Below are 11,424 nucleotides of genomic sequence, written 5' to 3'. Positions count from 1 at the left end.
TTTTTTTTTTAGACAGAGTCTCGCTTTGTCACCAGGCTGGAGTGCAGTGGTGCATTCCCGGCTCACTGCAACCTCCACCTCCCGGGTTCGAGCTTCAAGCGATTCTCCTGCCTCAGTCCCCCAAGTAGCTGAGATTACAGGAGTGCACCACTGCGCCTGGCTAATTTTTGTATTTTTTGTAGAGACGGGGTTTCACCGTGTTGGCTGGGATGGTCTTGATGTCTTGACCTCATGATCCACCCGCTTCAGCCTCCCAAAGTGCTGGGATTACAGGCATGAGCCATCGCGCCCAGCCAACTTAATGTTTTTTAGTGTATTTTTATAGTTGTGCAACCATTACAATAGTCTAATTTTTGAAAAATTTTTTTGAATTTTTTTGTTTTTGTTTTTTGATTTTATTTATTTATTTTTTTGAGACAGAGTCTCACTCTGTTGCCCAGGCTGGAGTGCAGTGGCGTGATCTCGGCTCACCGCAACCTCTGCCTCCCGGGTTCGAATGATTCTCCTGCCTTAGCCTCCCAGGTAGCTGGGACTACAGGTGTTTGCCTCACCACGCCTGGCTAATTTTGTATTTTTAGTAGAGACAGAGTTTCACCATGTCAGGCTGGTCTCAAACTCCTGACCTCGTGATCCGTCCGCCTCAGTCTCCCAAAGTGCTGGGATTACAGGTATGAGCCACCGTGCCCAACTTTTTTTTTTTGAGACAGAATTTCACTCTTGTTGCCCAGGCTGGAGTGCATTGGCTCTGTCTTGCTCACTGCAACCTCCGCCTCTCGGGTTCAAGCGATTCTTTTGCCTCAGCCTCCCAAGTAGGTGGGATTACAGGCATGTGCCACCACGCCTGGCTCATTTTGTGTTTTTAGTAGGTACAGGGTTTCTCCATTTTGGTGAGGGTGGTCTCGAACTCTCTACCTCAGATGATTCACCCGCCGCGGCCTCTGAAAGTACTGGGATTACAGCATGAACCACCAAGCGTGGCCCCCTTTTTTTTTTTTTTTCAAGAGATGGGGTGTCACTATGTTGACCAGGCTGGTCTTGAACTGCTGGCCCCAAATGATTCTCCCATGTCAGCCTCCCAGAATGCTGGGATTTAAGTCACGAACCACTGCGCCCTGCCTAAATTTTAAATTTTTCATTATCCCAAAAAGAAACTTTTGTCCATTAGTAGTCAGTCTTCTCCCCTCTCCCTACCCCTGGGCAACCATTAATCTACTTTTTGTCTCTAGAATAGATTTGGCTATTACTAACATTTCATGTAAATGGGATCAAACAATATATAGTCTTTAGTGACTGACCTTTTTCACTTTACATAATGTTGTCAAGGTTAGTCCATATTGTAGAATGTGTTAGTACTTCATTCATTTTTATTGCCAAATAGTATTTTATTGTATGAATATATACAGCCTTTTGGAAGTTTATTTTTATGGGAACACATGGGACCTCTTTGGGGCCCAGCAATCTCAATTCTTACCTTCCTTTGGTTTTCTTTTTAAGGCATGGCTATGAAAAGCCCACACCCATCCAAACCCAAGCTATTCCTGCTATAATGTCTGGACGAGATTTGATTGGCATTGCCAAAACAGGAAGTGGAAAGACCATTGCTTTTCTGTTGCCCATGTTTAGACACATCATGGATCAGAGGTCATTAGAAGAAGGAGAGGGGCCAATAGGTACAGTTATTTTCATTAAACTGTTTTTCAAATAACAGCTTTGTTGTCAAAGAGAAAGACCTTATAGTTTATAATGTTCTTAATTATGATAGTGAAGATGTCTTTATGTACATTTTCTTTATCAATTTGGCACTTTGGGGCTGATTTCCCCTTACCAGCAGGTGGAGTGAGAATCTTCAGAGCTCTGGAGTGACATCTCAGAAGTACAAAAACAGCCCCTCCTGGCACAGCTCAGTTTTTAAACTCTGACTTGGCAGGTAGACTCCTCGTGCATCTATCTGTTTATTTATATTGAGGTTTGTTAGCCCAGTATCGGTGGATATACAAAGGCAACATGGAAGATACTAGGGAAACATATTTTCCTAGGTAGTTTTTGGCCTTAACAGGCTATAATGCCAGCATTTCATTCAAGATTAGTTGTTTAGATTCTGGTTTCTTGATCATCTTGGCAGAGATAACTCTTGCAAAGTTGAATAGGGTTTTGGAAAGTTGTTCAGCTTTTCTCTTAGGAACACGGGGCATAGTATATCTCTCCTCTGTCTGTGCCCCTCAGACCAAAGTTGTTTCTGGAAGCAGCAGTATGGCTTCTGTGGCACAGTGAGTCCTTGATTTTCTTTGTTCTGTGATTTGCATTAGAAAACTATTTGCGTTCTATTGAACCAAGTATTTATTTTCCTGAGGGTTGGATGAGGCATTTAACTGTCATTTATCTTCTTTTAGCATGTTTTTCAACTCTGCTTATACTTATCCTTCCCCACAACCTCTGCTGTTATACAACTTTTGAAATAGTTTTCAGAGATGCATAACAAAAAAAAAAATAGGTGAAACAATCTGAACTTTATTGTAGAGGTGAAATTGAATACTTTAAAGCATAGCCTTAAGAATTTTGGTGGTTAGGCTACTGATGTATTTATCTTTCCAGCTGTCATCATGACTCCAACTCGAGAACTGGCTTTACAGATTACTAAAGAGTGTAAGAAGTTTTCCAAGACTTTGGGACTTAGAGTGGTCTGTGTTTATGGAGGAACAGGAATCAGTGAGCAGGTAGTTACATAAGAAACATTCATGTTTTCCATTCTTTTCTCAAGTTGGAAGATTCATTAAAGTAAAAGAGTGACTTTTACTTTTAGTTTTTTGAATAGTGATTGCTTCTAAAATCATTTTTAAAATGAGGTATAAAAATAATAGTAAGAATTAGTTATTTCATGCAGGATGAATACCTTCGGAGAAGTAATGTACAGCATGGTGACTAGTTAATATTATATTGTATGCTGAAGAATTTGCTAAGCCAGTAGATCTCACATCATGTTCTTTTTTTTTTTTCCGTTTTGGGGTGGAGTCTCGCCCTGTCACCCAGGCTGGAGTGCAGTGGCGCGATCTTGTCTCACTGTAACCTCCGCCTCCCCGGTTCAAGCGATTCTCCTACCTCAGCCTCCCAAGTTGCTGGGACTACAGGCGCCCGCCACCTTGCCTGGCTAATTTTTGTATTTTTAGTAGAGATGGGGTTTCACCATATTGGCCAGATTGGTCTTGAACTCCTGACTTCAAGTGATCCTCCTGCCTTGGCCTCCCAAAGTGCTGGGATTATAGGCGTGAGCCACCGCGCCCAACCGATCTTAAATGTTCCTACCACAAAAGAAAATATTGGTAACTATGTAAGGGGATATGTTAGCTTGATTGTGGTCATCATTTCAGAGTGTATATGTATATCAAACATGTTGTACACCTTAAATATATATAATTTTTGTTAATTATGACCCAACACAGTTGTGACAAAAAAGAATATATTATGTTAATGCTATATTAGAATTTTGAGTCATTTTACATAGATTATCCCTCCTCCCTCTTCCCCTGCCTGAGAAGGCAGATTTTTTTTTTTATTTTACATATGAGGAAATAGTCAGAAGGAGTTATTAAGTTGACCAATTAGGTTAATACGTTCTAGAGTTTGTCCTGGAACCTAGGTCTCTGATCTCTGAGCATTTATCTTCTATAATCTATGCTGACGTCTTTAAAAAGTGATGGTGGCCAGGCACAGTGGCTCACGCCTGTAATCCCAGCACTTTGGGAAGCCAAGGCGGGTGGATCATGAGATCAGAAGCTCAAGACCAGCCTAGCCAACATGGCAAGACCCCCGGTCTCTACTAAAAACACAGAAATTAGCCTGGCATGGTGGTGCGTGCCTGTAATATCAGCTACTTGGGAGGTTGAGGCAGGAGAATCACTTGAACCTGGGAGGCGGAGGTTGCGGTAAGCTGAGATCACGCCACTGTGTTCCAGCCTGGGAGACAGCAAGACTACATCTTGCGGGGGAAAAAGTGATGGTGATTACTGGGATGCATTAATATCAGAGGTGTTTTCTTCTTCTTCTTTTTTTTTTTTTGGTTCTGTTTTGTTTGAGACAGCATCTTGCTCTGTTGTCCAGGCTGGAGTGCAGTGGTGTGACCTTGGCTCACTGCGTCCGTGACCTCCTGGGCTCAAGCAGTCCTTCCTCCTCAGCCTCCTGAGTGGCTGGGACCAGAGACGCATGCCACCACACCCGGCTAATTTTTGTATTTTTTTGTAGAGATGAGGTTTTGCCATGTTTCCCAGGCTGGTCTTGAATTCCTGGGCTCAAGCAATCTGCTTGCCTCGGCTTCCCTTGTGAGCCACTATGACCAGCCCTTCAGCTGTCTTCTAAATAATGAAATAGTTTTCAGATATTTTGCTTGAGTAGAAGAAGGCAAAAAAGTAGGTTCTGTGATTGGATAAGTTTTGGAAACGTTGGAGTATAAAAAGTTAAAACCGGTTTCTTTCCTGTAAGACTTCTTAGTTCTTAATAAGCTAATGTGTATCGTGTTGCTAGATAAATGGGATAAATTGTCGTTTTCTGAACTTAACTACAAAACTGTTTCTTAGGACTCTTGTTACAAGAACACACTTCAAGAATATTTGCTTTTGTTAACTCCAGTGCTATTTTAATTACTTGAACTTCATTTTCTAAGTTTATGGTTTTTCATGACTATAGTTTGTAGAAATACACTTACAAAACAACATGGTACATGCTTGCACATTGTATTTATATAAATGCCAAACAAAAGTTTTATGATGTTAAGGGACTTCTGGTATTTTGCATTCCATTTCATTTAAAAAATGCTGGTTGTGATTGAGCGCTGTGGCTCATACTTGTAATCATCACAGCACTTTGGGAGGCTGAAATGGGAGAATCACTTGAGTCCAGGAGTTTGAGACCAGCCTGGGCAATATAGTGAGACCCCATCTCTTAAAACAGTAAATAAAGGCCGGGTGCGGTGGCTCAAGCCTGTAATCCCAGCACTTTGGGAGGCCGAGACGGGCGGATCACGAGGTCAGGAGTTTGAGACCATCCTGGCTAACACTGTGAAACCCCGTCTCTACTAAAAAAAAATACAAAAAACTAGCCGGGCGAGGTGGCGGGTGCCTGTAGTCCCAGCTACTCGGGAGGTTGAGGCAGGAGAATGGCGTAAACCCGGGAGGCGGAGCTTGCAGTGAGCTGAGATCCGGCCACTGCACTCCAGCCTGGGCAACAGAGCGAGACTTCGTCTCAAAAAAAACAAAACAAAACAAAACAGTAAATAAATTAACGAGTGCCTGTAGTCCTAGCCAGTGGCTAACTAGAGAATTTTGCAAATTTGATTTGCCATTATCCCTCAAAATCAAGAAACGAACTTAAGAAAGCAGTTTTTAAAGAAAAGTGATCATCTCTTAAGCCCAGGATCTAGGCTGCAGTGAGCTATGATGACACTGCTGCACTGGACAACAGAGCCTGGGCAACAGAATGAGACCCTGTCTCAAAAAAATATATAAAAATAAAAAATAAAAAAAAAACCAAAGCTGATTATGACTGTTAAAGGTTTTAATGATTCACTAATGTGGCAATCCTCAATTTGAAAAACACTAGTCTATGTGGTCACTTAGAAGTTTCTTTTTCTGAGACAGGGTCTCGCTCTTGCTCAGGCTGAAGTGCAAGGATGTGATCATAGCTCACTGCAACTTTGAACTCCTGGGCTCAAAGATGATCACTTTTTGTTTTTTTAACTGCTTTCTTAAGTTTGTTTCTTGGTTATGAGGGATAGTGGCAAATGAAATTTGCAAAATTCTATAGTTTTTATTTGTTTCAAATTTATGGCACTATGTGGTCACGTTGTTGCTGTTTTTTTCTTTTCTTTTTTTTTGAGACCGAGTCTCTCACTTTCACCCAGGCTGGAGTGCAGTGGTGCGATCTCAGCTCACTGCAAGCTCCGCCTCTCGGGTTCACCCCATTCTCCTGCCTCAGCCTCCTGAGTAGCTGGGACTACAGGCACCTGCCACCACGCTCGGCTAAAATTTTGTATTTTTAGTAGAGACGGGGTTTCACCGTGTTAGCCAGGATGGTCTCGATCTCCTGACCTCATGATCCGCCCACCTCAGCCTCCCAAAGTGCTAGGATTACAGGCGTGAGCCACCGCGTCTGGCTGTTGCTGTTTCTTTAGTAGTGCCCTGAGATTCAAAATAATTAGGCAGAAGGCTTTGAAGTCTTCTTACCAGACTAGGCAAGAACTAAATGTAATATTTTTTAATGTTTAAGTAAGCATTAGTGATAGACTATTAAGTTTCATCTTTTTTATTAGATTGCTGAGCTGAAAAGAGGTGCTGAAATTATTGTTTGCACACCTGGTCGAATGATTGACATGTTAGCAGCTAACAGTGGTAAGTCAGGGATATTTTTTTGGTGTCTTTCCTTTTGAATTCTTTACATTTTTTTGTTAAAACAGATGCAAGAAACCAACAAAGGGTTTCTATATTTCTTCTTAAAGTTGCAATATCTTAAAATTTGTAGCCTGTAGTCCCAGCTACTTGGGAGGCTGAGGCAGGAGAATAGCTTGAACCCGGGAGGCGGAGCTTACAGGGTGCCAAGATCGCCCCACTATACTACAGCCTGGGTGGCAAAGCGAGACTCTGTCTCAAAAAAAAAAAAAAAAAAACTTGTATTGGAACAAGTTGATTATTATAAGCATTAATGATATTTTGCAATTTAAAATTTTTTTCAGAAGTAACTCCGTCTGATCATAACTTGGATTCTTAATCCATTTTTGGCCTGGCTTTGCTTAGTAAAAGAATAGGGTAGTAGCCTTTTCTTTATTACAAAATTTAGACTTTTTCTCCACATTAGCTAGTATTTTCTTACAATACTACATAAATTAAGATATTGCAGCTTCAAGAAATTTTATCTTTTGTAAATATTGCATGTTTGTAGCTCAAATGTTATGCTTTGTTAAATTATTCCCTATCAAAACTCTTACTAAACTGTTGACATTATTTAACTTCTGTGGAGAAAGGCCCTTCAAGATTTATAGAACTGGGCTTCCGAGACTTAAACCATCAAAGGTAGGTAATTTAATGCTGTTCCCGACCTTGCAAAACTAATTGGGGCTACAAATGCTAGTGTGGAATACTTAAATATTAGCTAGCACTTACTTTGGCACTTTTTATTTTTTGAAGAAAATGTTCTCAGAGGTTTCTATTGCAATATTCAGTATGTACATAATAGAGTGTTAAAAACTGTGAGTTAGTGCATGTTTTTAATAGTATTCTGCTTGAATTTCTATATGAACTTAATTCTAATTGTACATGAAGTTGGCAAAGTGACATCGAAATTGTTTGAGAAGTCTTTGTGCTTGTCTAGCATATGGAAAGTTTTGGTTTGAATGCTGATTAAATAATCCCTTGTTTTTTTTTTCTCAATGCTGCATTAAGTCTCCTGAAATTCATCTTGATTAATTTTACCTTTTCTCTTATCTGTCATTTTGGTCTATTTTAAATAACTTTTTATACATGTTTTTGCCAGGAGATTGATTCAACAGTTGATAGCAATGCTTGTGTTAATATTTTAGAAGAGGTTTCCTTTGTATGTATTTTGTTTTCACTGGTTAGGAAGCCAGTTGGCATTTATTTAAGTCAGTGGGTTCACTTAATAAAATTGGGATTTATATCTTTGTATGGAAAATGTGTTTATGTAATGTGTTTTGGTATTTAAAGTTTTTATGTGATACATTAGTTTCCTAATGCTGTCAAATAGCTTCTCATTAAGGGTTTGACGTGCCCATTTAAGAAGCTTCTAAATATATGAAGTAGGTTGTAAAATAATATAGAGAGGCATTTTCTGTGTCTAAAATAGCACTAGAACTTGCTTTCCACACATACGCTGTAATCTCTAATATGTTTTTTTCTAGGTGATGCTGTCAGATAATGGCTGATGTGGCTCGATGCTTCATCTCAGTCTTAGTTTTATGATGTGTTTTGGAGAGGGCTGTTTTCTGAATTTTACAGGTTCTTCAGGCCCTATGATGGTATGCAAGAGACGAGTTTGACAAAATAAAGGGCCTCATATACCCATTGTCAGAAAGTATTTGTCACTAGATTAAGACATTTTAGATCAAAATTTCTTTTCACTTTTTAAAGATACCTAACTTACCCCTCTGGTTAAGTCAGGCATTTTAGTTTCCTTTACAGTTTTTAAAAGTTCTTGGTAGCCATAAAATGAATTGGGACTGATTTTAGTTTTCTTTTGTCTTTATTTTTCTTCTCATCTTAGGTCGGGTCACAAATCTTCGAAGAGTGACATATGTTGTTTTAGATGAAGCAGACAGAATGTTTGACATGGGTTTTGAACCCCAGGTAATCATTACATTTCTTAAGTGTTTTGAAATGTAAATATAACCTTGTAGCTGCCATGAGAATGAAATGTTCATGTGGTTTCTGAAATTCACACACACTTCTGTTGCATGGTAATACAGAAGACTGGGGACATACAGTATTGAAGCACATATTTATGTTTCAGTTTCCTCATAAAACTTCTTCAGGAGGTGTTTATACTGGCATTTCTTAGCCATGTAAGACCAACACCAGTAAAACTAGAATTGGAGTGCTAATAATAGACCTTAAGCCTTATTTTATTTTTTTGAGACGGAGTCTTGCTCTGTCGCCCAGGCTAGAGTGCAGTGGAGAGCGATCACCACTCACGGCAACCTCTGCCTCCTGGGTTCAAGCGATTCTCCCACCTCAGCCTCCCAAGTATCTGGGACTACAGGTGCCCACCACCACGCCTGGCTAACTTTTGTATTTTTAGTAGAGATGGAGTTTCACCATGTTGGCCAGGCTGGTCTCGAACTCCTGACCTCAGGTGATCCACCCTCCTCGCCTCCCAAAGTGTTGAGATTACAGGCGTGAGCCACTACACCCAGCCCATTGTCTTTTTAAATAAATTCTTTTAAATCATGCTTTTAAATACCTCCTTATCTAGTCTAGATAGCACGTTATTTACATTTATCAAAGTCATTCACTTTTACTAAGATAACGGCCCAAAGAATTTGTCTAGCCTAGGTTTTTATATTTCTTATATATGCTGTTTGCTCAGGTGCAAAATTTCAGTGATACAGATTTATAGGAACACATTTTAAAGGTGGTAGAAAGTTTTCTTAAGAAGAGCATTGTGAATTGTCAGTAGGCTGTAGTTGCCAAAAAATAAATAAAAAAGGATTATAAGAGACCACAGTAATGGAAATGTGCATGGAAAAGGGACAAGGCAAATGTCATATTTAGTCTTCAGTTTATCCATGTACTCTCCAAAAATTTATTGCCTGTTTTATGATAGTGCATGTATTGTGTTTAGATTTAAGGACTGCATTCTGAATGAGATGTAAATAGAAGAACACAGAAGAAGCAGGATTATGGTAATGCTTGAGCCATATGAGAAACAGATAAAATGATACTCAGCTTTGGGTGGGGCATAGTGGCTCATGCCTTTAATCCCAGCACTTTGGGAGGCCGAGGCAGGCAGAACACTTGAAGTCAGGAGATCAGACTAGCCTGGCCAACATGGTGAAACCCTGTCTCTACTAAAAATACAAAAATTAGCTGGACATGGTGATGGACGCCTGTAATCCCAGCTACTCGGGAGGCTGAGGCAGGAGAATGGCGTAAACCCGTGAGGCGGAGCTTGCAGTGAGCTAAGATCCGGCCACTGCGCTCCAGCCTGGGCGACAGAGTGAGACTCCGTCTCAAAAAAAAAAACAAAAAAACAAAAAACAAAAAGTGATAATATAAATAATAATCAGCTTTAAGTAGAAGAAATGATAGCATCCTTTAACTCTGAACAAGTGTCACATGAAAGCAGCATTGAATTTATTTTTTTGGTCCCAAGGAGTACAAATGGGATCCAGTGGGGAAGTCATATGGAGCTTGATTTGAGTTTAATTTGAGGAAGGACTCGATAAACATTATTTGGAGATGAAACATTGCTTCGTGAGGAAGCGGGGACTGATATGATACTGAATCATATCAGTTTCTTCCAGGTATTCAAGCAGAGGCGAGGGGTCTGTTTGTGGAAAGAGAGTAAAGAGAATTGAAGTATCAGATGGAACAGAGTCACGTGCCCAGTCATGTGAAATCTTAGATTTTATTATAATGCTTTAAGTAGATAAGAGTGATTGATAGGGACCTTCTGGTAAACCAAGTTCTTATAGAGTGAGTTCAAAACAACTTTTTCCATTGAAAGGCAAAGTGTGAATCATTCCTTGCCATAAATACATACAGATACATAAGTACATATAAACAAAATAAATGATTAATTCAGCATTCTCTCATGTATTTGTGTCCGTGTGTGTCCTTATGTACATGTATGTGCTTATGTACATGTATGTGCTTATATACATGTATATAAGTACATGAGAGAGAAATGCTGAATAATTGTTGATAACTGAAAACCTGCTGGAGGCTGGGCATGGTGATGTGTGCTTATGAACTCTGCACTTTGGGAGGCCAAGGCAGGTGGATTGCTTGAGTTCAGGAGTTCAAGACAAGCAGGGGCAACATGGCGAAACCTCATCTCTACAAAAATACATAAAAATTAGCTGGATGTGGGAGCATGCGCCTATAGTCCCAGCCACTCAGGAGGCTGAAGTAGCAGGATTGCTTGAGCCTGGGAGATAGAGGCTGTGGTGAGTCAACGTAATGTCTCTGCACTCCAGCCTGGGTGACAGAGTGAGACCGTGTCTCAAGAAAAAAGAGGAAAATTTCTATTTAGTTTGTGATTATTTTGTGAGCTTCATAGATCAAAGCTGCACACTGACTTCTGCCTAGAGAAGAGTTGGCAAGCAGTAGTGTGCTTCCAGGCATGATTATATCCTGAAGAAAATAGTGAGAATTGGGAATTATTTTTATTTATTTATTTATTTTGAGACAGAGTTTCACTCTGTAACCCAGGCTGAAGTGCAGTGGCTCACTGCAAACTCCACCTTCCAGGTTCAAGCGGTTCTCCTGCCTCACCCTCCTGAGTAGCTGGGATTATAGGCGTATGCCACCACGCCTGGTTAATTTTTGTGTTTTTAGTAGAGACAGGGTTTCACCATGTTGGCCAGGTTGGCCTCTAACTCCTGAGCTCAAGTGATCCTCCTGCCTTGACCTCCCAAAGTGCTGGGATTTCAGGCCTGAGTCACCATACCCAGCCTGAAAATTGGACATTTGAATCTGGTAATGTGGTAACTTGGGAATCAGATTCTCCCCTTTCCCTAGGGTTTACTGTTTCTTATTACTGTTATTGTTTATTATTTTTGTATTTGATTGTCATAGGTGGTCTGTGGCTAGGATTGCCCTGAGGTGTACACTTAAGGTCATTTCATGTGTTTTCTGAGCCTGTGGCATTCTTTTTTTTTTTTTTTTTTTTTTTTTTTTTTTTTTTTTTTTTTTTTTTTTTTTT

At 40.1% G+C, this 11,424-nt stretch overlaps 1 protein-coding gene across 1 annotated transcript in view; it reads left to right on the top strand.

Annotated features, from left to right (window-relative positions):
* DDX46 (DEAD-box helicase 46) overlaps positions 1-11,424 on the top strand; it is an 84,522-nt gene that overhangs the window by 34,531 nt on the left and 38,567 nt on the right. The window contains exons 8-11 of the mRNA XM_017871920.1: positions 1,456-1,670; positions 2,593-2,714; positions 6,299-6,377; positions 8,263-8,345. Of these exons, the coding sequence (XP_017727409.1) occupies positions 1,456-1,670; positions 2,593-2,714; positions 6,299-6,377; positions 8,263-8,345 (499 nt within the window). The remainder of the gene's footprint in view (positions 1-1,455; positions 1,671-2,592; positions 2,715-6,298; positions 6,378-8,262; positions 8,346-11,424) is intronic.

The sequence above is a fragment of the Rhinopithecus bieti genome, unplaced genomic scaffold (genome assembly GCF_001698545.2).
Source record: "Rhinopithecus bieti isolate Rb0 unplaced genomic scaffold, ASM169854v2 scaffold_5889, whole genome shotgun sequence".
Lineage (NCBI taxonomy): Eukaryota > Metazoa > Chordata > Mammalia > Primates > Cercopithecidae > Rhinopithecus > Rhinopithecus bieti.
The sequence above is the reverse complement of the archived record's forward strand: the minus strand, read 5'-3'. Positions and strand labels throughout refer to the sequence as shown.